This window comes from Ictalurus punctatus, chromosome 20, assembly GCF_001660625.3.
Source record: "Ictalurus punctatus breed USDA103 chromosome 20, Coco_2.0, whole genome shotgun sequence".
NCBI classification, from domain to species: domain Eukaryota; kingdom Metazoa; phylum Chordata; class Actinopteri; order Siluriformes; family Ictaluridae; genus Ictalurus; species Ictalurus punctatus.
Window position 1 is genome coordinate 17,762,652 of NC_030435.2, and position 27,482 is coordinate 17,790,133.

The following is a 27,482-nucleotide window of genomic DNA, read 5'->3' on the forward strand; positions in this document are numbered from 1 at the left end:
AGCAAACAAAACTCACAGAACCTCTGGATTCCCCACTAGAAAATACACATAAAGCTCAATGAATGGCTGATCTCTTTATAAATGTATTTATTTAAAATATTTTCATATTTTATTTTAATTACTTTAATTGCATTTTAAATGATATTACACTGATAAGTGGACATGTATTGTTTTTTTTCTGTTTGTTTTTTTTCCTTCATAAATTGTCCATGCAATATTTATTGAATGATTAAGAGTGACCTGTTTAGCAATATCAAATCTTCTTACACGTATTTGTGTTTAAGTATTTGTTTATTTGTTTAAATACACAGACGAGTTCTACGTGTACAGCTATTACTGCTGATTGCTGCACGCTCGATTATCTCGCTTCGCGTGTGCCTCCGGTTTGTCCCTGACGGGGATCCGTACACGCTGCGAGTCCCGCTACAGTGAATCCGAAGATGGCGGAAGCTCCCTTACGGACTCGCCGGTATTTCTGTCACCGATGTTCTGAAGAGATTAGCCCTCGTCTCCCAGTAAGTCGTACGCGTATACAAGTGGAGCATAATCGTGACGGTCGGTCTGTTTGTTCAGCAACATGTTGCTTTGTTTGGGAACGTCGTTAGTTTAGGTTCGACTATCCGCTAGTTAGCATAGCTCCCAGCTAAGTTAGCCTGTAGTAGGACTGATAGAATACAAGCGTATTATCTCTCTTGTTTGAGAGATGTACTGTAGCTGGTTAGGTTAGCTAGATGCTAACTATTGCATAATGCTCTCACACTCTTTTAGAGCATGTAAACATAACGTTAGCTTTCCAGCTAGGTGCATTTTATTAGAAGTAAACTAGCCTCGCAGGCTAACACTGACATGCTGCACAGAAATCGGCGGTGTTACTCGGGCTAGTTCTCAGTGTTTTCACTAACATTACAGTTGGTTTAGCTGTTGTTTACTAGCTGTTGCTGGAATTACACTTTGTTCAATCAACGTGTTTGCATGTGAGTATGTATTCCTGCTTACACTTCTTGTGCTTGTTAAACTGTCGGTCTGGTTCTTCAACCCATTCAGTCTGCTATCATGATTTCAAAGCATATATCCAGGCCTATATATGTTCAGTAGCAGTGTAGTTGATACCAGTGAGAACGGTCACTGTCACCTGTCCTGCTTGACTGTTTTCTGTCATCAGGACTGCTGCTGTAATGTGCTGTTCAGTAATCAGCTGATCAAAACGGGTTTCCAGAAAGTTCATGAGTGTCATCTTTGCCTGCAGGCATTTATTTCATTCAGACACACAGTGAGAACTTTGGTATTTGTGAAGTATCCTAGAAGTACTGTGTATGTGTGTGTATGTGTGTGTATGTGTGTGTATGTGTGTGTATGTGTGTGTGTGTGTGTGTGTGTGTGTGTGTGTCCGTGTCCGTGTCCTGTCGCTTGATTACTTTTGGTAAGGTCTGTCATAAAGAATGTCATGTGTGTAAAGGGACCTTTTATTGTATGGATCCTCTAGAACTCTCACTGTATGGATCTGCTGTTACAGTACAATAGCTACATGTTGTGGTGGTCGAGAGTAAACTGAGACGATCAGTGCAGTCTAATTTGTGTACCAAGTTGTTCTCACTGCTATATGTTAAAAAAAAAAACTTTAGCTCTTGTTATTCATTAGTTAAAGGAATGCAGGGTTTTGTTGGGTCTCTAAATAGGAACCATGTTTTTTGTTCAATTCCAACAACGGGGGGACGGGTAGAGGACACATTTTGGATGCTTTCAGCAAATTTCTGTTGTTTGCAGCTGACAAAAACCTCACTAACAATGCTTTTGTGACCTGAGTAAGCCCATTTTGGAAGCTTGCTGAACTATGCTTACAATTTGTTTAGGATTACACCTGTCCACGGTGTGAGTCCGGCTTCATTGAAGAGTTACCCGAGGAGAGAAGGTATGTTCTCCTGCTTTTGACGGATATTTTTGATTGTTTCTATCGTGTTTAAGGAGTGATTGCGAGATTTGCAGTCACACACAGCACACAAGAAGACCAAAACCCTGCTATTGTGTACTTGGACCAATCCCACCCAGTCCTGCAGAAAGTTTCAGTAATCTCACCCAGTCCACAGAAAGTTTCAGTAATCCCACCCAGTCCCGCAGAAAGTTACAGTAATCCCACCCACTCCCACAGAAAGTTTCAGTAATCCCACCCACTCCCACAGAAAGTTTCAGTAATCCCACCCACTCCCACAGAAAGTTTCAGTAATCCCACCCACTCCCACAGAAAGTTTCAGTAATCTCACCCCTTCCTACAGAAAGTTTCAGTAATCCCACCCACTCCCACAGAAAGTTTCAGTAATCCCACCCACTCCCACAGAAAGTTTCAGTAATCCCACCCACTCCCACAGAAAGTTTCAGTAATCCCACCCACTCCCACAGAAAGTTTCAGTAATCCCACCCACTCCCACAGAAAGTTTCAGTAATCCCACCCACTCCCACAGAAAGTTTCAGTAATCCCACCCACTCCCACAGAAAGTTTCAGTAATCCCACCCCTTCCCACAGAAAGTTTCAGTAATCCCACCCACTCCCACAGAAAGTTTCAGTAATCTCACCCACTCCCACAGAAAGTTTCAGTAATCTCACCCCTTCCCACAGAAAGTTTCAGTAATCTCACCCCTTCCCACAGAAAGTTTCAGTAATCTCACCCCTTCCCACAGAAAGTTTCAGTAATCTCACCCCTTCCCACAGAAGGTTTCAGTAATCTCACCCCTTCCCACAGAAAGTTTCAGTAATCTCACCCCTTCCCACAGAAAGTTTCAGTAATCCCACCCCCTTCCCACAGAAAGTTTCAGTAATCCCACCCACTCCCACAGAAAGTTTCAGTAATCCCACCCCTTCCCGCAGAAAGTTTCAGTAATCCCACCCAGTCCCGCAGAAAGTTTCAGTAATCCCACCCAGTCCCGCAGAAAGTTTCAGTAATCCCACCCAGTCCCGCAAAAAATTTCAGTAATCCCACCCAGTCCCGCAGAAAGTTTCAGTAATCCCACCCAGTCCCGCAGAAAGTTTCAGTAATCCCACCCAGTCCCGCAGAAAGTTTTAGTAATCCCACCCAGTCCCGCAGAAAGTTTCAGAAATCCCACCCAGTCCCGCAGAAAGTTTCAGTAATCCCACCCACTCCCTCAGAAAGTTTCAGTAATCCCACCCACTCCCGCAGAAAGTTTCAGTAATCCCACCCACTCCTGCAGAAAGTTTCAGTAATCCCACCCACTCCCGCAGAAGCTTTGACCAGTCCCACCATCTCCCTCAGAAGCTTTGACCAATCCCACCCACTTCTGCAGAAAGTTCAACCAATCCTGCTTCTGTTTTACATTAGTTTTTAAATGGGTTGTTTCTTCCTGCAGTGCAGACAATGGGTCCACATCCACGTCGTCTACCAGTGATCAGAACCGTTATCCATTTGAGGTGAGTGAGCAGATGCCCTTCAGTGAACTGTTTGGTCTCCCTTCAGTTTGCGTCTGTTGTTCAATTGCCCAAATGGAATATGACCACACTGAATTTTAATGACTCTTTTTGTTCTAGTTTAGTTATGGTAAGTGTTATTCCGTAACCCGCATTCACACCAGCAGTGACTCAGGTCGATCAGTAATCCAAGAATGCTTTACTTTTGCAAATACTATCCAGGAATGTATATTTTTGACTTAAAATAGAATTTAGAATTTAAAATAAAGAATTTTATATTTTAGTGTTATCTATTTCAGTATTTTTTCCTGTGAAAAGAAAAACGTTGTTTGACGCTAGTAGATGATGATGATGCACTGCACAGATGCACTTTAAACACGTGCACTTTCCCCTTGAAATGTTTCTTTTGGGTGGTTTTGTGTACATTTTGTAGCTAGTCTGTGGAGATATTGTGCTTGTTTGGATATCATGCTAGCCTAATGCTACCAGTAAAAGCATGGCAACCGGTAATAAACAAAAGATATGATTATCAAGCGGCTTGGTGCAATCTGAGTGAGGTGAGTTGGGGGGAAAAAGTATCACTTATCAGTGTGAATGCGAGGTAAGGTTTGGTTAGCTTAATTCAGAGCTATATTGGAGTCCAGATGCTTTGTATAGCATGAAAAAGCATCTCATGGAGAAACCAGTTGATTGATTTGCATAAAAGAGCAAAAGCAAAGTGAACCACCTAATAGTTGTCTTGCTGTTTTCTCAGAATGTGGACCCGACTCTGTTTACCTTTCCACACCCATATGGCCAGCTGGCTCTGGGCATCTTTGGTGAGGGTTTTGATCTCCGGACGGGCATGCCCTCTGAGGACGGGCGCGACGCTGAGAACCGGCGGGAGCGGGAGATGGCGTCACGCCAACGCTATGGGGCCAGACAACCTCGGGGGCGCCACATTCCCCGGAGACAAGGGACACGGCACGAAGGAGTGCCCACTTTAGAGGGGTCAGGACTGGACAGAACACGATAGGACAATCAGTTACTGCCAAGCAGTGCCAACTATAGAGCACTGACTGGACAGATGGCATGTAGTGCCAATGCATTTCAATTTGAGTGTGACTTGATTGCTGTCTGCGCTTAGTCCCTCTGTAGAAAACAAATCTACATATAAAAATTTACATACATACAAAACAAAATGTACAAAAACATTTGTTGGAGAAAAAAAGTCAGGTTCAGCAACACAGCTAAAAGATCACTTTGTGTGTCATGCGTTCAGTTTAAGTTAAAATCGTTTTAAGCATCACACGGTTTAGGAACCATGTCTATGTTGTCTCGGATTCAACGCAAGTATTTGTTTTTGTGTTTCAACAGAATAATTCAGCAGTTAGTAAATGGAATCATCGCCCCAACAGCTATGCCAAACATGGGAATGGGACCATGGTATGTTAATGCCGAATTCACGCTTATTATTTGCTTTATTTATAATTTACAATACTCTGAATGTGATTGTCAATTGGTTTGATCTTTTTTTAAAAAATTTTTTTTAGGGGAATGCTACATTCAAATCCAATGGATTATGCATGGGGTGCCAACGGCTTAGACGCCATTATAACACAGGTATTACACCTGACAGGATTATATCATTCTTTTTAACAAAAATTGCTGTTATTTACTGAAAACAGTAGCAAGGATATGTAGTCACTGACGTTCAATTTTAAAAAAAAAGGCGTGGTGGCTTAGTGGTTAGCACATTTGCCTTGCACCGCCGAGATTTGTGGTTCGATTCTCGCCTCCACGTGGAGACATCTGTGTGTGCATGGAGTTTGCATGTTCCCCCATGCTTCGGGGGTTTCCTCCTGGTACTCCGGTTTCCTCCCCCAGACTAAAGACAGACCAAAGATATGCGCTTATTGGCATGTCTGAATTGTACATAGTGTGTGTGTGTGTGTGTGCGCGTGCGATGTATGGTGTCCCCTGCCTTGTGCCCGACTCCCCTGGGACAGGCTTCAGGCTTCCCGTGACCCTGTGTAGGATAAGCAGTACAGAAAATGGATGGATGATTAATTAGATGAATTAATTTGAGAGAAATGTATGTATTTCTGAAGTGATGTGTTCTTAACTAATAAATGAACAATTAAGACTGAATGTAAAAAGTAAGAACTGAAATGAAACCATATGATATTATTTTAAGTAATTAGTCAAAACCCCATTGCAAAATATACAAAACACTGTGTTTTGAATGCTTTGAATATTTGTTCATTTTTTTTCTTCTTTTTTTCACTTGTCTTCCCACAGTTATTAAATCAGTTTGAAAATACGGGTCCACCTCCTGCAGACAGAGAAAAGATCAAAAACCTCCCAACAGTTCAGATCACAGAGGAGCATGTGGGTGAGTCGCTGCCAGCAGAGTGTGTTTATTACTGATGCATTGTGGGAGGATATGGAGAAACATCTGACCTGTTTGCTGCTCATTTAGCTGCCGTTCATGATTCCGATTGTGTAATATAAACCGTGAACATGACAAAAACTTGTTTGGTTGGTAACCACAGATCCTATTTACATCAGATTTGCCTGTATTAACCTATGTTGAAGCACTTGCTCTGTAGTAACAAAAGTGTTTAGAGGGATTGCAAAGGGGGAAGAAAAGCGTTTACCACGTGTATTCTAATGTAAGTATAACCCGAGTGTTTGCTAGATAATAAGTGATGAAGCTGATCGGGAAGCATAAAACACCAAACAAACTCATTTTAAAAGCGCATTAGATAGCCGTGCATAACTAAGGAGTAGATAAATGGTTTTTGGAATTCGTGATTGATTCACTATTGAAGATATGTGCAAGATATCCCACCCTAAGCTCTAACGCACAATCCCCAAGAGGGTGACTGTATCTCCTTGGAGTGGAATGATCAGCTCTATTAAAAAAAAAAAAAAAAAAGTGAAAGTGCATCTTCCCAATTCACTCACATCTCATTGCTCAGCGGAAGGCCATTCCACCCCGAGAACCCATGAGATTCGATTTTCCCTTGTGGCTGTGAATAGTGCATCTGTGAACTCGGACTCTCCAAATGTTCAGCTACACTCCCTGCAGAAAGTACTACAACGGCAAAGCCAAGTCTTTTCATATTGCTATACATTGAACACATTTGGGTTTGAGATCATAAGATGGATATAAATTGATGGATCAGAATTTCAGCTTTCATTTCCTCATATTTACATCCAGATATGTTAAACAACTTACACCATGGCACCTTTTGTGGCAGACCGGCCAATTTTTAGCTGAGCAAAGTAATTGAACTGATCGTCTTAAAGTAAATTAAACTAAACGACGCTTAATATCTGGTTGCATATCCCCCACTTGGAATAACTGCATGAAGCTGGTGACCCACTGACATCACCAAACTGTTGCATTTTTCTTTTGTGATGCTTTTTCAGGCGAGTACTGCAGCTTCTTTCGGTTGTTGTTTGTTTTGAGGGTTTTTTTGCTTCAGTCTCCTCTTCAGGAGGTGAAATGTAGCTCAATTGGGTTAAGGTTTGGTGAATGACTTGGCCAATCTAAAACCTTCCACTTTTGTTGTGTGTTTTGGGTTGTTGTCTTGCTGCACGATGAAGTTCCTCCCAATTAGATTAGAAGCATTTCTCTGTTAACTGAAAGACAATTAGTTTCTGGAGACTTCTGAATTCATTCTGCTGCTACCATCATGAGTTACATTAACAATAAAGATTAGTGAGCCTGTTCCAGAAACAGCAATGTAAGTTCAAGCAATGACACTACCTCCACCATGTTTCACAGATGAGCTTCTATGTTTTGGATCCTTTCTTTCTCCACACTTTGGTCTGTCCATCACTTTGGTAGAGGTCAATCTTGGTTCTAGAACTTTTCTGGCTCATTTCTGTATTTATTTGCGAATTCCAAATGCGTCTATGTTTCTGCTCTTCTCCGAATGGTGGATTGTGATTCCTTCATCCCTGCCCTTTGGAGGTTGCTGGTGATTTCATAACTGTTGTTTTTGGGTTTTTCCTTCACAGCTCTCGCAGTGTTTGTCATCAACTGCTGTTGTTTTAGTTTGGCCTGTCTGTTCCATGTCTGGTTGTTAGCATACCAGTGTTTTCTCTTTCTAAGGACATTGTACATAGTTGTATTGGCTATGCCCGATGTTTGTGCAATGGTTCTGATATATTTTCTCTCTTCCCTCAACTTCAAAATGGCTTGCTTTTCTCCTATAGACAGCTCTCTGTTTCTTTATGTTGGTTATGCTGCAAAATAAAATGCAGTCTTCACAGGCAAAACCTAGGGTTCGATCCTAGAGCAGACATTTAGAGCTATTAATTGTTTAAATAATCAGTTTAACAGGGTACACCTATCAGTCACATGTTCCAATATTAATGATCACTTGAAAAAATGGCAGGGTTCAAACAAAAGGTGCCATCTAGATGTAAATATGAGGAAATGAAAGTTGAAATTCTTATCCAGCATCTTTTGATTTCAAACCCAAATGTGTTCAATGTATAATGAAAGTAATTGAATTGGTCTTGCTATTCCAATACTTTCAGAGGGGACTGTATATAAACAACAAGTTCCAGTCTGGTATCTGGGGGGGAAAAAACAGGCGTCATCATTTTTCAGACAAATTGTGTGAAATTGGCTTGGACACCTGCCACTAGTGAGATGCTTCAGTAACAGGACTGGTGTCTGTGTGCACTGCAAGAATGAGAAGATGCACTTGTATTCAAATAGTTTTGTCTTGGCATGTTTTTTTTTTTTTATTCAGCATAGTACTGATATTATACCACATATCAATTTTTCCCCCATACGTAATTGCAGAATTTAAGTAAAAATAACGTTTTTGTTCCAGTATAACACATATTAATACAAAATCTAATAAAATGTAAATAAAACTATACCACAGCACTGTGGAGGTTTATATCAATTTGTTCGTTCTTGCATGTTATTGCGTCTATTGTGACCTGAAATTCACAGAGTAAATGTATTTAATACAAATGAACAGATTCACAATTGTTTGTTTGTTTATATAGTGAAGTTTACCGTGAGGAGACGATTATCTAGCAGTCCAAGGAGTAGCTGCGACTTTAAGTTTTCCAACAAGGGGAAGTCTTCAGGATTGACAGCTTAGTTGTTTCAGTAGCAAGACGAGCTGCATGTTTTGTGTAATTAATTTGAGGAGAGAGAAAAAGAGATGTAGACTTTATAATATCTGTTATAACGCAAGTAATACAACAGGAACTACGTTATTGCGAGGATGTTCCGCTGGTAAAATGTTTGAAGTTTGATGAAGATTGTGAGCGGGATAGATTGTGAGAGAGAGGGAAGTTGTGAGCGGGAGAGAGAGGGAGAGCTTGTGAGCGGGAGAGAGAGGGAGAGCTTGTGAGCGGGAGAGAGAGGGAGAGCTTGTGAGCGGGAGAGAGAGGGAGAGCTTGTGAGCGGGAGAGAGAGGGAGAGCTTGCGAGAGCGAGGGAGAGCTTGCGAGAGCGAGGGAGAGCTTGCGAGAGCGAGGGAGAGCTTGCGAGAGCGAGAGCGAGGGAGAGCTTGCGAGAGCGAGGGAGAGCTAGCGAGAGCGAGGGAGAGCTTGCGAGAGCGAGGGAGAGCTTGCGAGAGCGAGGGAGAGCTTGCGAGAGCGAGGGAGAGCTTGCGAGAGCGAGGGAGAGCTCGCGAGAGCGAGAGCGAGGGAGAGCTTGCGAGAGCGAGGGAGAGCTCGCGAGAGCGAGAGCGAGGGAGAGCTTGCGAGAGCGAGGGAGAGCTCGCGAGAGCGAGAGCGAGGGAGAGCTTGCGAGAGCGAGGGAGAGCTTGCGAGAGCGAGGGAGAGCTTGCGAGAGCGAGGGAGAGCTTGCGAGAGCGAGAGCGAGGGAGAGCTTGCGAGAGCGAGGGAGAGCTTGCGAGAGCGAGAGCGAGGGAGAGCTTGCGAGAGCGAGGGAGAGCTTGCGAGAGCGAGGGAGAGCTTGCGAGAGCGAGGGAGAGCTTGCGAGAGCGAGAGCGAGGGAGAGCTCGCGAGAGCGAGAGCGAGGGAGAGCTTGCGAGAGCGAGGGAGAGCTTGCGAGAGCGAGGGAGAGCTTGCGAGAGCGAGAGCGAGGGAGAGCTTGCGAGAGCGAGAGCGAGGGAGAGCTTGCGAGAGCGAGGGAGAGCTTGCGAGAGCGAGGGAGAGCTTGCGAGAGCGAGAGCGAGGGAGAGCTTGCGAGAGCGAGGGAGAGCTTGCGAGAGCGAGGGAGAGCTTGCGAGAGCGAGGGAGAGCTTGCGAGAGCGAGAGCGAGGGAGAGCTCGCGAGAGCGAGAGCGAGGGAGAGCTTGCGAGAGCGAGGGAGAGCTTGCGAGAGCGAGGGAGAGCTTGCGAGAGAGCTTGCGAGAGCGAGGGAGAGGCTTGCAGAGCGAGGGAGAGGCTTGCCGAGAAGCGATGGAGAGCTTTGCTGAGAGCGAGAGGGAGGGAGAGCTTGCGAGAGCGACGGGAGAGCTTGCGAGAGCGAGGGAGAGCTTGCGAGAGCGACGTGAGAGAGCTGCGAGAGGCGAGAGCGAGGGAGAGCTTGCGAGAGCGAGGGAGAGCTTGCGAGAGCGAGGGAGAGCCTTGCGAGAGCGAGAGCGAGGGAGAGCTTGCGAGAGCGAGGGAGAGCTTGCGAGAGCGAGGGAGAGCTTGCGAGAGCGAGGGAGAGCTTGCGAGAGCGAGGGAGAGCTTGCGAGAGCGAGGGAGAGCTTGCGAGAGCGAGGGAGAGCTTGCGAGAGCGAGGGAGAGCTTGCGAGAGCGAGAGCGAGGGAGAGCTTGCGAGAGCGAGGGAGAGCTTGCGAGAGCGAGGGAGAGCTTGCGAGAGCGAGAGCGAGGGAGAGCTTGCGAGAGCGAGGGAGAGCTTGCGAGAGCGAGAGCGAGGGAGAGCTTGCGAGAGCGAGGGAGAGCTTGCGAGAGCGAGAGCGAGGGAGAGCTTGCGAGAGCGAGGGAGAGCTTGCGAGAGCGAGGGAGAGCTTGCGAGAGCGAGAGCGGGGAGAGCTTGCCGAGAGCGAGGGAGAGCTTGCGAGAGCGAGAGCGAGGGAGAGCTTGCGAGAGCGAGGAGAGCGAGGGAGAGCTTGCGAGAGCGAGGGAGAGCTTGCGAGAGCGAGGGAGAGCTTGCGAGAGCGAGGGAGAGCTTGCGAGAGCGAGGGAGAGCTTGCGAGAGCGAGAGCGAGGAGAGCTTGCGAGAGCGAGAGCGAGGGAGAGCTTGCGAGAGCGAGGGAGAGCTTGCGAGAGCGAGAGCGAGGGAGAGCTTGCGAGAGCGAGGGAGAGCTTGCGAGAGCGAGGGAGAGCTTGCGAGAGCGAGGGAGAGCGAGGGAGAGCTTGCGAGAGCGAGGGAGAGCGAGGGAGAGCTTGCGAGAGCGAGGGAGAGCGAGGGAGAGCTTGCGAGAGCGAGAGCGAGGGAGAGCTTGCGAGAGCGAGAGCGAGGGAGAGCTTGCGAGAGCGAGGGAGAGCTTGCGAGAGCGAGGGAGAGCTTGCGAGGGAGAGCTTGCGAGAGCGAGCGAGAGCGAGGGAGAGCTTGCGAGCGAGAGCGAGGGAGAGCTTGCGAGAGCGAGAGCGAGGGAGAGCTTGCGAGAGCGAGAGCGAGGGAGAGCTTGCGAGAGCGAGGGAGAGCTTGCGAGAGCGAGGGAGAGCTTGCGAGAGCGAGGGAGAGCTTGCGAGAGCGAGGGAGAGCTTGCGAGAGCGAGGGAGAGCTTGCGAGAGCGAGGGAGAGCTTGCGAGAGCGAGAGCGAGGGAGAGCTTGCGAGAGCGAGGGAGAGCTTGCGAGAGCGAGGGAGAGCTTGCGAGAGCGAGGGAGAGCTTGCGAGAGCGAGAGCGAGGGAGAGCTTGCGAGAGCGAGGGAGAGCTTGCGAGAGCGAGGGAGAGCTTGCGAGCGAGCGAGGGAGAGCTTGCGAGAGCGAGAGCGAGGGAGAGCTTGCGAGAGCGAGAGCGAGGGAGAGCTTGCGAGAGCGAGGGAGAGCTTGCGAGAGCGAGGGAGAGCTTGCGAGAGCGAGAGCGAGGGAGAGCTTGCGAGAGCGAGGGAGAGCTTGCGAGAGCGAGAGCGAGGGAGAGCTTGCGAGAGCGAGGGAGAGCTTGCGAGAGCGAGGGAGAGCTTGCGAGAGCGAGGGAGAGCTTGCGAGGGAGAGCTTGCGAGAGCGAGGGAGAGCTTGCGAGAGCGAGAGCGAGGGAGAGCTTGCGAGAGCGAGAGCGAGGGAGAGCTTGCGAGAGCGAGAGCGAGGGAGAGCTTGCGAGAGCGAGGGAGAGCTTGCGAGAGCGAGGGAGAGCTTGCGAGAGCGAGGGAGAGCTTGCGAGAGCGAGGGAGAGCTTGCGAGAGCGAGGGAGAGCTTGCGAGAGCGAGAGCGAGGGAGAGCTTGCGAGAGCGAGGGAGAGCTTGCGAGAGCGAGGGAGAGCTTGCGAGAGCGAGGGAGAGCTTGCGAGAGCGAGGGAGAGCTTGCGAGAGCGAGGGAGAGCTTGCGAGAGCGAGGGAGAGCTTGCGAGAGCGAGGGAGAGCTTGCGAGAGCGAGAGCGAGGGAGAGCCTGCGAGAGCGAGGGAGAGCTTGCGAGAGCGAGGGAGAGCTTGCGAGAGCGAGGGAGAGCTTGCGAGAGCGAGGGAGAGCTTGCGAGAGCGAGGGAGAGCTTGCGAGAGCGAGAGCGAGGGAGAGCTTGCGAGAGCGAGGGAGAGCTTGCGAGAGCGAGAGCGAGGGAGAGCTTGCGAGAGCGAGGGAGAGCTTGCGAGAGCGAGGGAGAGCTTGCGAGAGCGAGAGCGAGGGAGAGCTTGCGAGAGCGAGGGAGAGCTTGCGAGAGCGAGAGCGAGGGAGTGCTTGCGAGAGCGAGGGAGAGCTTGCGAGAGCGAGGGAGAGCTTGCGAGAGCGAGGGAGAGCTTGCGAGAGCGAGGGAGAGCTTGCGAGAGCGAGGGAGAGCTTGCGAGAGCGAGGGAGAGCTTGCGAGAGCGAGAGCGAGGGAGAGCTTGCGAGAGCGAGGGAGAGCGAGGGAGAGCTTGCGAGAGCGAGAGCGAGGGAGAGCTTGCGAGAGCGAGGGAGAGCTTGCGAGAGCGAGAGCGAGGGAGAGCTTGCGAGAGCGAGGGAGAGCTTGCGAGAGCGAGGGAGAGCTTGCGAGAGCGAGGGAGAGCTTGCGAGAGCGAGGGAGAGCTTGCGAGAGCGAGAGCGAGGGAGAGCTTGCGAGAGCGAGGGAGAGCTTGCGAGAGCGAGGGAGAGCTTGCGAGAGCGAGGGAGAGCTTGCGAGAGCGAGAGCGAGGGAGAGCTTGCGAGAGCGAGGGAGAGCTTGCGAGAGCGAGGGAGAGCTTGCGAGAGCGAGAGCGAGGGAGAGCTTGCGAGAGCGAGGGAGAGCGAGGGAGAGCTTGCGAGAGCGAGAGCGAGGGAGAGCTTGCGAGAGCGAGGGAGAGCTTGCGAGAGCGAGAGCGAGGGAGAGCTTGCGAGAGCGAGAGCGAGGGAGAGCTTGCGAGAGCGAGAGCGAGGGAGAGCTTGCGAGAGCGAGGGAGAGCTTGCGAGAGCGAGGGAGAGCTTGCGAGAGCGAGGGAGAGCTTGCGAGAGCGAGGGAGAGCTTGCGAGAGCGAGGGAGAGCTTGCGAGGGAGAGCTTGCGAGAGCGAGCGAGAGCGAGGGAGAGCTTGCGAGCGAGAGCGAGGGAGAGCTTGCGAGAGCGAGAGCGAGGGAGAGCTTGCGAGAGCGAGAGCGAGGGAGAGCTTGCGAGAGCGAGAGCGAGGGAGAGCTTGCGAGAGCGAGGGAGAGCTTGCGAGAGCGAGGGAGAGCTTGCGAGAGCGAGGGAGAGCTTGCGAGAGCGAGAGCGAGGGAGAGCTTGCGAGAGCGAGGGAGAGCTTGCGAGAGCGAGGGAGAGCTTGCGAGAGCGAGGGAGAGCTTGCGAGAGCGAGAGCGAGGGAGAGCTTGCGAGAGCGAGAGCGAGGGAGAGCTTGCGAGAGCGAGGGAGAGCTTGCGAGAGCGACGGAGAGCTTGCGAGAGCGAGAGCGAGGGAGAGCTTGCGAGAGCGAGGGAGAGCTTGCGAGAGCGAGAGCGAGGGAGAGCTTGCGAGAGCGAGAGCGAGGGAGAGCTTGCGAGAGCGAGGGAGAGCTTGCGAGAGCGAGGGAGAGCTTGCGAGAGCGAGGGAGAGCTTGCGAGAGCGAGGGAGAGCTTGCGAGAGCGAGAGCGAGGGAGAGCTTGCGAGAGCGAGAGCGAGGGAGAGCTTGCGAGAGCGAGAGCGAGGGAGAGCTTGCGAGAGCGAGGGAGAGCTTGCGAGAGCGAGGGAGAGCTTGCGAGAGCGAGGGAGAGCTTGCGAGGGAGAGCTTGCGAGAGCGAGGGAGAGCTTGCGAGAGCGAGAGCGAGGGAGAGCTTGCGAGAGCGAGAGAGAGGGAGAGCTTGCGAGAGCGAGAGCGAGGGAGAGCTTGCGAGAGCGAGGGAGAGCTTGCGAGAGCGAGGGAGAGCTTGCGAGAGCGAGGGAGAGCTTGCGAGGGAGAGCTTGCGAGGGAGAGCTTGCGAGAGCGAGGGAGAGCTTGCGAGAGCGAGGGAGAGCTTGCGAGAGCGAGGGAGAGCTTGCGAGGGAGAGCTTGCGAGAGCGAGGGAGAGCTTGCGAGGGAGAGCTTGCGAGAGCGAGGGAGAGCTTGCGAGGGAGAGCTTGCGAGAGCGAGGGAGAGCTTGCGAGGGAGAGCTTGCGAGAGCGAGGGAGAGCTTGCGAGGGAGAGCTTGCGAGAGCTTGCGAGGGAGAGCGAGGGAGAGCTTGCGAGGGAGAGCTTGCGAGAGCGAGGGAGAGCTTGCGAGAGCTTGCGAGAGCGAGGGAGAGCTTGCGAGAGCGAGGGAGAGCTTGCGAGAGCGAGGGAGAGCTTGCGAGGGAGAGCTTGCGAGGGAGAGCTTGCGAGGGAGAGCTTGCGAGGGAGAGCTTGCGAGAGCGAGGGAGAGCTTGCGAGAGCGAGGGAGAGCTTGCGAGAGCTTGCGAGAGCTTGCGAGGGAGAGCTTGCGAGGGAGAGCTTGCGAGAGCGAGAGAGAGGGAGAGCTTGCGAGAGCGAGGGAGAGCTTGCGAGAGCGAGGGAGAGCTTGCGAGAGCGAGGGAGAGCTTGCGAGAGCGAGGGAGAGCTTGCGAGAGCGAGGGAGAGCTTGTGAGAGCGAGAGAGAGGGAGAGCTTGTGAGAGAGAGGGAGAGCTTGCGAGAGAGAGAGGCAGGGTTTGTGAGAGAACGAGAGAGAGAGAGGCAGGGTTTGTGAGAGAGAGAGGCAGGGTTTGTGAGAGAGAGAGGCAGGGTTTGTGAGAGAGAGAGGCAGGGTTTGTGAGAGAGAGAGGCAGGGTTTGTGAGAGCGATTGTGAGAGAGCGAGGGAGATTGTGTGTGAGAGGGAGATTGTGAGAGAGAGAGAGGGAGATTGTGAGAGGGAGAGAGATTGTGAGACAGAGATGGAGGTTGTGAGACAGAGAGAGAGGAAGATTGTGAGAGAGAGAGAGGAAGATTGTGAGAGAGAGGAAGATTGTGAGAGAGAGGGAGATTGTGTGAGAGAGGGAGATTGTCTGAGAGAGAGGGAGATTGTCTGAGAGAGAGGGAGATTGTCTGAGAGAGAGGGAGATTGTCTGAGAGAGAGGGAGATTGTGTGAGAGAGGGAGATTGTGTGAGAGAGAGGGAGATTGTGAGAGGGAGATTGTGAGAGAGAGAGGGAGATTGTGAGAGAGAGAGGGAGATTGTGTGAGAGAGAGGGAGATTGTGTGAGAGAGAGGGAGATTGTGTGAGAGAGAGGGAGATTGTGTGAGTGAGAGGGAGATTGTGTGAGAGAGGGAGATTGTGTGAGAGAGAGGGAGATTGTGAGAGGGAGATTGTGAGAGAGAGGGAGATTGTGAGAGAGAGGGAGATTGTGTGAGAGAGAGGGAGATTGTGTGAGAGAGAGGGAGATTGTGTGAGAGAGAGGGAGATTGTGTGAGAGAGAGGGAGATTGTGTGAGAGAGAGGGAGATTGTGTGAGAGAGAGGGAGATTGTGAGAGAGAGAGAGGGAGATTGTGAGAGAGAGAGAGGGAGATTGTGAGAGAGAGAGAGGGAGATTGTGAGAGAGAGAGGGAGATTGTGAGAGAGAGAGGGAGATTGTGTGAGAGAGAGGGAGATTGTGTGAGAGAGAGGGAGATTGTGTGAGAGAGAGGGAGATTGTGAGAGAGAGAGAGGGAGATTGTGAGAGAGAGAGAGGGAGATTGTGAGAGAGAGAGAGGGAGATTGTGAGAGAGAGAGGGAGATTGTGAGAGAGAGAGGGAGATTGTGTGAGAGAGAGGGAGATTGTGTGAGAGAGAGGGAGATTGTGAGAGAGAGAGGGAGATTGTGAGAGAGAGAGGGAGATTGTGAGAGAGAGAGGGAGATTGTGAGAGAGAGAGGGAGATTGTGAGAGAGAGAGGGAGATTGTGTGAGAGAGAGAGGGAGATTGTGAGAGGGAGAGGGAGATTGTGTGAGAGAGAGAGGGAGATTGTGAGAGGGAGATTGTGAGAGAGAGAGATGGAGATTGTGAGAGAGAGAGAGGGAGATTGTGAGAGAGAGAGGGAGATTGTGTGAGAGAGAGGGAGATTGTGAGAGGGAGATTGTGAGAGAGAGGGAGATTGTGAGAGAGAGAGGGAGATTGTGAGAGAGAGAGGGAGATTGTGAGAGAGAGAGGGAGATTGTGAGAGAGAGAGGGAGATTGTGTGAGAGAGGGAGATTGTGTGAGAGAGGGAGATTGTGTGTGAGAGGGAGATTGTGTGTGAGAGAGCGAGGGAGATTGTGAGAAGGAGATTGTGTGAGAGAGGGAGATTGTCTGAGAGAGAGAGAGAGGGAGATTGTGTGAGAGAGAGGGAGATTGTGTGTGTGAGAGAGAGAGGGAGATTGTGAGAGAGAGAGAGAGAGAGAGAGGGAGATTGTGTGTGAGAGAGGGAGATTGTGTGTGTGAGAGATGGAGATTGTGTGTGAGAGAGAGGGAGATTGTGTGTGAGAGAGAGGGAGATTGTGTGTGAGAGAGAGGGAGATTGTGTGTGAGAGAGAGGGAGATTGTGTGTGAGAGAGAGGGAGATTGTGTGAGAGAGAGGGAGATTGTGTGTGAGAGAGAGATGGAGATTGTGTGAGAGAGATGGAGATTGTGTGTGAGAGAGAGAGGGAGATTGTGTGTGAGAGAGAGAGGGAGATTGTGTGTGAGAGAGGGAGATTGTGTGTGTGAGAGAGGGAGATTGTGTGTGTGAGAGAGATGGGGATTGTGTGTGAGAGAGATGGAGATTGTGTGAGAAGGAGATTGTGTGAGAGAGAGGGAGATCGTGTGTGTGTGTGAGAGAGAGAGGGAGATTGTGTGTGAGAGAGAGAGGGAGATTGTGTGTGAGAGAGGGAGATTGTGTGTGTGAGAGATGGAGATTGTGTGTGTGAGAGATGGAGATTGTGTGTGAGAGAGAGGGAGATTGTGTGTGAGAGAGAGGGAGATTGTGTGTGAGAGAGGGAGATTGTGTGTGAGAGAGGGAGATTGTGTGTGTGAGAGAGATGGAGATTGTGTGAGAGAGATGGAGATTGTGTGTGAGAGAGATGGAGATTGTGTGTGTGAGAGAGGGAGATTGTGTGTGTGAGAGAGGGAGATTGTGTGTGTGAGAGAGATGGGGATTGTGTGTGTGAGAGATGGGGATTGTGTGTGAGAGAGATGGGGATTGTGTGTGTGAGAGATGGGGATTGTGTGTGAGAGAGATGGAGATTGTGTGAGAGAGAGAGAGAGAGAGAGGGAGATTGTGTGAGAGAGGGAGATTGTGAGAGACAGAGCTGGAGATTGAGAGGGAGGGAGATATTGAGGGGGGGGAGATTGTGTGAGAGAGCTAGGTTGTGTGAGAGAGAGAGAGAGAGAGAGAGAGAGAGAGAGAGAGAGAGAGATAGAGATGTGTGTGAATTACCTTGGTCTGTGCCAGTCTCTACTAATAACGAAGACTTGTGAGTTTAACTACTGTGCAATTGTAACTGTTACTATGGTTACAGTTGTTTATAGGCCACGCATTATACAGTTTGAATGCACACCACCTAGCCAATCAGAATCAAGTATTCAGACAGACCATAATCTAAGTGGAATAAAACACTAGACGTGTACTTACTGTTATTGGAAAATAATCAACTTTGCGTCATGTAGGTCCACTTCACCTCACTGTAATGTTGATTTTATTTTATTGCAACAGAACATTCTGTTTTATGCTACATGTTCGCTTCTTACAGAAACAGTTTGGATTTGTTTTCTTTTTGTTTTTTTTTCTCTCTGATATCCAATCCAGCATTCTACTGTTGATGTCAGCCTGATACAGATACCGCATATCCGTCTCTAATGTTAAGCCTAACAGCGTTTGAGCGGTTGTTGACTTGATTAAATAATTTGTGTCTGACCTCAATCAGCACCAAGAGTTTGATTTCTGAGGATCATTACCTAATGAGAGCTTCTCCATTTGTTTTTTCTTTGTTTTTCTTCCCCGGTTCTTGTGCAGGAGCTGGTTTAGAATGTCCTGTGTGTAAAGAAGACTACACCGAGGGAGAGAGCGTTAGACAACTTCCATGCAATCACCTCTTTCACAATGACTGTATAGTGCCCTGGCTCGAACAGGTATCTCTCTCGTCTTCTCCCAACTTCTACTTTGCTTCGCTTTCTGCTTTGAAATGCTGTGGTTTCATTTGCTGGTGCTATTTAAAAAATTTTTTTTTGCTTTTTAAGACACCGATTTATTGTCGTGTTTGCTCAGACATTGTCCTAGCTTTCAATCCTTACAGAAGTATGATCTTGCAGAGGACAATTTTGTAATCGCTGAGTCACCACATGTCTGACTGGAGATTTTTCATAGCAAAGCAGTAAAGCAATTAGCATGAAAAACTCTGTTCAGAGTTTACAGGCTGGTGGTCCACACAAAGCAAATCTCTGTTCAGGTGAACTAGAACCACAATTCCTAAAAGTTGGGACAGTATGGAAAATGCAAAAAAAAAAAAGTTATTTGAGAATTCACTTCACCATGTACTATATTGAAAACACATCAATAACACATTATTTAATGTTTTACTTTGTGAATTTACTTTATTTTTGAAAATACATGATCATTTCAAATCTGATGCCTGCAACACACTCTAAAAGAGTTGGGACAGTCGACTGTTTACCACTGTGTGACATCACCTTTTCTTTTAATAACATTTATTAAGCGTTTGGGCGCTGAGTGAAGACACCAGTTGGTTAAGTTTAGCAGGCGGAATTTTCCCCCGTTCATCCATTATGCATTTCTTCAGCTGCGCAACTGTATGGGGCCGTTATTGTGCGCTTCATAATACGCCACACGTTCTCAATCGGAGACAGGTCAGGACTGCAGGCAAGCCATGCTAACACCCGCACTCTCTGCTTACGCAACCATGCACTTGTAATCCGGGCAGAATGTGGTTCTGGGTTGTCCTGCTCTAGATGGCAGCATATGTTGCTCAAAAATGTGTACATATCTTTCTGCATTAATGATGCCCTCACAGATGTGCAAGTTACCCATGCCATGGGCACTGACACACCCCCATACCATGACAGACACTGGCTTTTGGACCTGACGCTGATAACAGCTTGGATGGTCCTTTTCCTCTTTGGCCCGGAGAACACGACTGCTGTTTTGCCCCAAAATTGTGAAATGTCGACTCGTCAGACATTTCATGTAAATGTCTTTGTGAAATGATCTTTCTTTTTGTGTAGCACAACAGTCACTAAAGGGGGCGGTGGTTGTATTTGGTAGTATTATTTAATAATGGTAGAAAACAAGTTTTTTTTTTTTTTTTTTTTTTTTTTTACAATTTGTAGGCCAGTGTTCTTAGAAAGAAGTAGAATAAAATCTTATTCATATTATTGTATAATCCTCTGTTAACACTTCATGCATGGGGAATGGCTTTAATTTTAGAATTAGGACACTGATTAGACATGACTATTTGTTATCATAACTCATTGTGTCTGCTGTGTGTGGTGTGTTTGTCCTTTGTCCACAGCATGACACATGTCCGGTGTGCAGGAAGAGCTTGAGCGGCCAGAATACAGCCACGGATCCTCCTGGCTTATCAGGAATGAACTTCTCACCTTCCTCATCCTCCTCCTCCTCTTCCAGTTCCCCCAGTAACGAGAACGCTGCCAACAACTCCTAAAATTAGTCCGCAATCCTTCCTGACACACACACATACGCATACACACATACAGACACACGCGAAACCCCTTCACATCTTACTATCTCAGTCAGAGAGGGCGTGGCCAATCCTGTTAAAGCTCAAACCATTCACTCACATTTTAGTAATGCAGCCCTGAAGAGCCAGGAGCGTTCTAGATTGTTCTAGCCCTCCAGTTCACACTCTGTTCTGCTGTTACTGAGAATGACGTGAGGGCTGAGCTGAAACCTGATCGTCTATAATACACCCTTTAAGGCCAACGCCTCATTATCCTCCTCCTCCTCATCATCATTACCATCATCACCATCATCATCATCATCATCATTATGATCTGACTCCCTGGAGCAAGCGCCAAAGGACATGTCGACAAGCAAACAAAGGAGAGAAAACACACACACACCACCTTCACCTGTATTCCACTACTTTTTTTAAATTATTGAACTGGAGCATGATGGTTCTTCTTTTTTTCTTTTCTTTCTTTTTTTTTTTTTTTTTTTTTTTTTTTAACACATGACAAGCTGTCCCATACAAACAGGGATTTTAATTCAAAAAGTGACTGGGGGGTAAAATAAAGGGGGGAAAAAAGGGATGACTGATGTTAGAAGATGTATATAGAACTCTTGCAGACACACACACACACACACACACACACACACACACACACACACACACACACACACACACACACACACACACACACACGCGCGCACACACACATTCTCACACCCAGCCAATTGCAGGATTTGAATGTCATTTTAATAGAGACTGTTATGTCTCATTCCCATAAAGGGAAAACCTTCAACTAGAACAATTTTTTTTCTTTAGTTTTTATTAAAATGATTTTTAAAATTCATATATATCGGCGGCTAAGAGGTGTACTCTGTGAATACGCATATAGCGATATTTATTGATGGGGCGGGGGAAACAATTAGACAACAGATGAATGAACAAATAACATGTTAAAAAAAGACAAGCAGATCAGTTGTCTCAAGTTTGTGTAAATAATTTATTTGCACAATATTTTATTTTCTTCATGATTAGAACCTTATGTATGGATGTGAATGCAGCAGGTAGAAAATCACTTAATACAGCCCGTTTTTTTTCTTAATTTTTTAAGAATGTTTATATAGTGTGTGTGTGTGTGGTTTTATTATTATTTTTTTTTTTAGGATTTAATTTAGATCCACACAGCCTCCATGTTCCCCTCATCCTCAAGCAGACTATTTTTATTTTATTTATTTTTTTATCCTGTTCACTTTCCCCTTACACATATGCAGTGATTCAGTTCAGTGCAGCTGTTGTTTTTTAAATTTTTTTTTTTAACTTATTCTGAGTTAAATGATTTGTTTTTGTAAATCATAATAAACTGAAAGAAGAACGTACAGAAGCATCGTTCTTAGGAAATTAGGATGATGAAAAAGACAATTTTGTCTCATGAACAATCACACTTTGGTGTTTTTCTGCTAAAATTTTTATGAACATGTAGTGTTTTTTAAAAAATTAAATAAATATCTAAGTATTAATATATTAACTGTTAATAATATTGACGTACATAAAAGATATAGATTCAAACTGAACCAAAAGTAACACTCCAAATAACAAAAAATAGATATCCAAAATGAATCAAAGAGAACTTCAAATAACGCAACAAAATTAGACAGTAGTAGTTTTTATTTCACCTCTAGAGGCTGCTCTCGTACTGTATAATGACCGCGGACGCGACCTGGAAAAAAAACTCTCAGTGTGGATTTTTTGCCAATAACTTAGTTCCAGCAATTGGTCGACCTCTAGTTGATGATTATTTTTTGTAACAGCAGCTCTGTCGTTAGTCTCGGCTGAATTTCAAATCACAGGTTTATATTAATGCGCTTGTTCTTGCTCTGTGTCCGATTCATAACTCGGAAAAAGCAAAGAAAATGCCCCCTCGACTTGGAATTCCTATTTGGATAATTTGGAAGGTCGCCTCAACCTCAATTTCATCAAGTGCTCTCAAATCAACATGGCTGCAGTAAACAAACTAACACCTTTTTGTGCTGTGTAATATACGTCACTTAGTTCACAGTTAGCTGGCTAGATTGTTGCTAACAACAGGCGGTGTCCATGTTTATTTCCCCCACTTTGTAGCTCAAAACACACACAGAGGTCGAAAATGACGTAATTCCGATTTCCTATATCTGAGTCTGACGTAACGTAGTATGTTAGCGTTTCTATAGTAACATCTAATTCGCAGGTGTAATCTAAGCGTAATACTTGACAGATTTAAAGAGTTCTCATTTCACAAATAAAGATGTCTAATCATTGATATGTGAAGCTTTCCCTAAAAGAGATGTGTTAACTTCTGTTGTAATGAGTCTCCAGTGTCAGTGCTTTGTAGCAGGGAGAGGTAAAGCTGTAGCTTTGAAGTTTTCCATCATGGGAGAGTTTTAAGAAGCTGTGTGTTTTTTTCCTTTCTTCTTCTTCTTTATTAACTTACAGTGAAGGTGAGTGAAGGACGGCCTATAGCTGTTATAATGTAAGTCATAACAGGAACACAACTATAAATGGATAAAAATACACGGTTCATAAATAAATTGGCAGGTTTCTATGGTATAAAGTAAAGAAAGCACGTGCACCACTGTACACGTACAGACAAGTTCTTACGTGCTCTCAGCTACACAGCTGTGTGAGGAAGTCTGTGTTATCAGCTCTACTCTAGTTGCTTCTTCTTGTGACCCATTTTTAGCTCTCATATCTATGTGTTTGACGTCTTCAACTTGACCACACGCAGGAATCTGAATGCACTACCAAGAACTGTTTTTATATAAGCCTTCTAACGCTGTTTTTTTTCCCAAAAGTACAGCATTCCTCACTAAATTACAAAATAGCCTAATTACTTTGAATTACTTTAAATCAATTGAGAATCGAGTCACACTGAGACTGATCCTTAATTAATCAAGTGTTCATCTTTAAAATGCTAAACTCAAAACAGCTGCGTAAACCACCACCACAAACACCATGTGAATAGACTGAAAACACAAATCGATCTAATGCACCAGACTCAATAAAGATCAATATCTAATGGAAATTTTTAACTAATCGGAACTAATCAATATTGCAGTAGTGTTTATTATTATTTTTTAAATTAGAAATATTCTTATTGACTGAAAATACTCAAATGTAGTGGGTTAAATCAATATCTAAGTGTTAATTACAAGATGGGAAACATTGTTATAGGAGGATATTACTGTTTAAAATAAATGTGACATCAGACGCTTTTCGAAAAACAAACAGATGGTGTGGGAGCAGGATGTGCGTACAATGATTTCAGATTTCAGAAAAATAAATAAACAAAAATAAGAACCTCAGTGCCTGAAAAGTCAATTCTTGGTCATGGTGGTGGTGGACTCAGATTTTTGGTGCCCCTACACACACACTAACAAAGCAAGGGTTGCTGCTGTACTAATGAACCCCCTGAGTCCTAAGCACCCAGCCCCCCCCCAAGAGTACTTCATGACTCATTCGTCTTCTGCAGTCTGGGAGGCTCGAAGGTCAAATATGGCCTGTGGTGAACACTCATTATCCCATTACATGTTTGTAATGTGTGATAACGGGGTGCTCAGCGCTGATACTTCGGGCTCAGTGGCGCTGATTTCTCAGCTTATCATGACAGCTGTGTAGCTGACGCGCTGCTTTACAGCTGCAAAGCTTTTTGCTCTGCTATGTATTAGTCATGCAGGACAATTACAATAAGTAAGGAATCAAACGTAACAGTGCATGCTGTTATAGGAAAAGGAAAAAATAAAAAAATGTTGGATTGTGATGTGGCCCAATACAAAGGCGAGTTGTTATTATCACCCCGAAGTTGATTATTTTCCAAGTGTTTTGAAGTCTTTTATTTTGCTTAGCAATATGCCAACAGTTACATTATGTTTTCAGTTTGTCTCTGCATGATTTATATGGAATTATTTACTGGAACAAACAGATGAACTAATGAATTCAAGTACTTCAGAACATGATCAAGGTCACAGCAAGGTCAAATGTCTAAAATACAGTCTCCTCCGAATGTACTGGAACGGTAAGGACAATTCTTTAAATTTTTCCCCCTATACAATGAAGACATTTGGGTTTGAGATCAAAAGATGAATATGAAACGATAGATCAGAATTTCAGCTTTCATTTCCTCATATTTACATCTAGATGTGTTGAGCAACTTAGAACATGACCACTTTTGTTTGAACCCAACCATTATTCAAGTTATCTAAAATTTTGGAACATGTGACTGATAACTGTGTTTTTTGCTGGCCAGGTGTGCCCTGTTACGTTGATTATTTTAACAATTAATAGGTCTGAATGTCTGCTCTTGGATTGAGCCCTGGTTTCATCTGTGAACCAACATGAAGACCAGAGAGCTGTCTATGGGAGAAAAGCAAGCCATTTTGAAGCTGAGAAAAAAGGAAAAAATCAATCACAAGCATTGCACATACATTGGTCATAGCCAATACAACTATTTGGAATGTCCTGAAAAAGAAAAAACAAATCACCTGGCGCCCTGGAGATTGCTTAGGATGGTACGGCTTGAAGTACCATGGAAATGGTTTTGGACCTCAATTCCACATGGACATTCACGCTGTGGTTGTTGGGGCTACAGTTGCTGCAATAGCCTTAGGACTGCAATTACCACATGCAATTTTTCCACATGCAATTTTCCATTAGTGAACAGCGGACTATTCATCCATCCATCCATCTTCTATACTGCTTAATCCTTTTCAGGGTCACAGGGAAACCTGGAGCCTATCCCAGGGAGCATCGGGCACAAGGCGGGGTACACCCTGGACAGGGTGCCAATCCATCGCAGGGCCCAATCACATACACACATTCACACACCCATTCATACACTTCATACACTTTGGACATGCCAATCAGACTACCATGCATGTCTTTGGACTGGGGGAGGAAACCGGAGTACCCGGAGGAAACCCCCGCAGCACGGGGAGAACATGCAAACTCTGCACACACATGGTAACAGTGGACTAGTTCAACAAAACAGACCTCATATAAAAAACATAATAAACTTTCCTTTACTTTCACACTATTCATTGTTACCCAGATGAGGACGGGTTCCCTTCTGAGTCTGGTTCCTCTCAATGTTTCTTCCTCATATCATCTTAGGGAGTTTTTCCTTGCCACCGTCACCACCAGCTTGATCAATAGGGATAAATTCACACATTTAAAATTTGTATCCAGCGTTTATATGTTTCTGTAAAGCTGCTTTGAGACAATGCCCATTGTTAAAAGCGCTATACAAATAAAACTGAATTGAGTTGAATATTTTATAAGTGTGTATCAAAAATAGATTGTGAATGGAAACCACAAAAAATGTAAAGAGCATGAGCTCCTACGATTGGGAGCCACTATATTAAAATACACAGATTCCATGCAGAAAATATTTGTGATTTTATTTAACATGCTTGCTTCTGCAAATGTTATTAGAGCTCTCTGGCTCGTAATTCTTGTATAGATGTTCCTTTCAAGTCCGGTGGTGCTGTGTGTCTAGAAAACATCAAGCACCACCATTTCAACGATTACTTCTGAATAGCGCGTCTTCTTCTGTCTTGGTTCCTGCGATCCCCTCCGTCTGGCTCGCCTCCAAGATCAATCCCAGTCTTGTCTCCTTTTCTCGGAACTCTGCCTTTTATGCAAATGAAGCCGGGAGCATCACACTCCTGTGTATCCAACCAGGAAGTGCGTGACGCTGCAGACACACAGAAACTGTGATTCAGTGTTATGCAGCTTGTCATCAGTCAGTCAGCAGCAGGCAGTTGAAGGTAAAAACAAGCAACTGGGGAAACAGGATGCCGTGACGGCTCACTGACCCTTTTTTAGGCACCGCATGATGTGTGTCCTCGACACATGGACGCCACGCTCCGGTCCACTGGGCTCAGACAACCTTTCAATGACATTGGCACACACCGGCTCTCTCAAGGTAAGCTTGCTTCTCTGCTGGGGGTAAATCTATGTCAGCTCAAGGGAACATGATCTGCGGAATGATCTGTCCCTCGTTCTTAAAGAGAACTGATGGGATGCGGGATCAAATAAATCAGTGGGCTTTATTGTTGAGTTGTTGTTAGTTGGTGTAAGTCATGTGCATGCCTTTACTCTGCCATGTGTAGAGTGCACTCTGTAGAAGTATGTAAAGAGATGTAGGAGCTCTGCGCTGATGAGCTTAATGACCTCTTTTAAAAATTATTCAAGGAATTGTTATATTATCTCTTGGATGCTTTGCTGTTTCTTTGAAGTCCAGATCAATGACAGATCCAAAAATCGGATCAAAAGTGCAGCTAAGAGAAAAGGTAGGATTCCTAACAAAAGTGTCCTGCAAGGCATACTGAAGACTCTATTCTCTCTCTATGTGTTTTGTGCTACCTTTAGAGTCAATGTGATTGAGATTGAGAACAGGTCTGTGCCTGACCACACTGCTCTCCTCTTGTTTTAGGATGTGAGACAGACTCTCATTTCTGTCACCAGGGGGCAGTAGGCTGATGTCATTGAGGGAAAAGTGTCAATGAGAACATTCTCTATGACAAGGACCTCACAATGTCGTTGCAATTTATTTTATGCTGATTACTCGAAAGCTTTCTTAGATACTGCAGTGGCATTTAAATAAACCTTGGTTCATAAAATGTTCAATTTATTTTAGCTAAGAACAGTTTTACAGATTGAATTGTTGTGCAGAGAAAACTGACAAAACAAACAAATAAATAATAAACAAAAAAATACACAAACAGTTAAATGTAAAAGACTTGTTTCAGTTGTTTAATTTATCAGGCACAGATATTGCAATTCAGTGGATCTTGCTAGTTTCTTTATTTGTGGATTTCGTTTACAGTTTTACGGACCAGAAATTAGCTCCACCCCCAGCCAGAATAGCTGGCATGACGAGCTCTTTGGCTTCGTTTTCTTAATAAGAAAGGTTAAAATGGTATTGGTTGCTGTGAAGAGGTATGCATTCCAATATTTTATGTTCAATTTTCCCTCACTCTTAGCAGAAGGCTATAATTTGTTGTTGTTGTTATTTATTTATTTATTTGTTTGTTTATTATTACAATGTCTTCTTTACAGGAAATTAAATCCAGCCAAGAAATTAGTCTCCTTAAACATTTAGAAACTCAAATATATACTCTTGATTTAAAAAAAGTTTAGTCTAGATCCCCAACAGAGTTATTAGATTTGTTTTCTGGTGAAAGCCTTAAATATTCTTGGGGGTTTTTTTCCCTATAAAAGAGAGTTCCAAGTAGACCCTAATTCCAACTAAATTCACACCTAAAGGGCTTTTTTGTTGTTGTTGTTGTTGTTGTAGGAAGTGTGTTGTCTTCCTGATATTACACATATATCACTGGATCTGTGGAGCACCTTTTAATTACAGCAGCCAAAACACTGATTAGGATATCTCTCTATATTTTAATTGAATAGCTGAAAATGAAATTTGCTTCTGATGTGTAGTCCCAAGACATGTTTGTTATCCAATCATTATTTATTTCATTTTACATCCAGTTTGGGTCTCATTCCCTGCTGAAATATCCAGCTTGGTCTGATCAGCTATTTAAACACAAGCTGCGTTGGTCAAACTGGTAGACTATACGAGCTGTTGAGTGCTGGTAGGTGGAAACTAAATGAGTTTCTGAATGCCCCGTTGTAGATGAATTATTTTTAAGAAAATAAGACAACAGTACAGCAATTTGAAAAGCACTGATTGATGGAAGCTGGAAAAACAGCTTACCAGCTGATAAAGATGATCTACCAGTCTGACCAACTGTTTTGTTTCTGGTAGATGGTCAAGCCATGCTGGGTTTATTAGCAGGGTTGTATTTCCAGTGCAAAAAAAAAAAAAAGAAGCAAACTTTAGACACCAGACTGGTGATCTGATATATTGGGAAATTGTGTGATTTTCATATTAACTGAAATGTTGCTTTATTCGTTTAAAGTACTTACACTATATGGTGCTGCATAAAAAGTTT

At 46.0% G+C, this 27,482-nt stretch overlaps 2 protein-coding genes across 2 annotated transcripts in view; both read left to right on the forward strand.

Annotated features, from left to right (window-relative positions):
- The first annotated feature begins 375 nt into the window (after positions 1-375).
- On the forward strand, positions 376-20,613 carry rnf126 (ring finger protein 126). The gene is made up of 9 exons (XM_017496409.3): positions 376-515; positions 1,851-1,909; positions 3,358-3,418; positions 4,170-4,405; positions 4,772-4,840; positions 4,948-5,017; positions 5,696-5,789; positions 17,805-17,920; positions 19,318-20,613. The coding sequence occupies exons 1-9, from the start codon at positions 441-443 to the stop codon at positions 19,468-19,470; spliced, it is 933 nt and encodes a 310-aa protein (XP_017351898.1). The 5' UTR covers positions 376-440; the 3' UTR covers positions 19,471-20,613.
- A 4,634-nt stretch (positions 20,614-25,247) lies between these two features.
- The window catches only part of LOC108280210 (potassium/sodium hyperpolarization-activated cyclic nucleotide-gated channel 2), a 79,225-nt gene continuing 76,990 nt past the window's right edge, over positions 25,248-27,482 (forward strand). The window contains exon 1 of the mRNA XM_017495037.3: positions 25,248-25,450. The gene's annotated coding sequence lies outside the window, so the exon portion shown is untranslated. The remainder of the gene's footprint in view (positions 25,451-27,482) is intronic.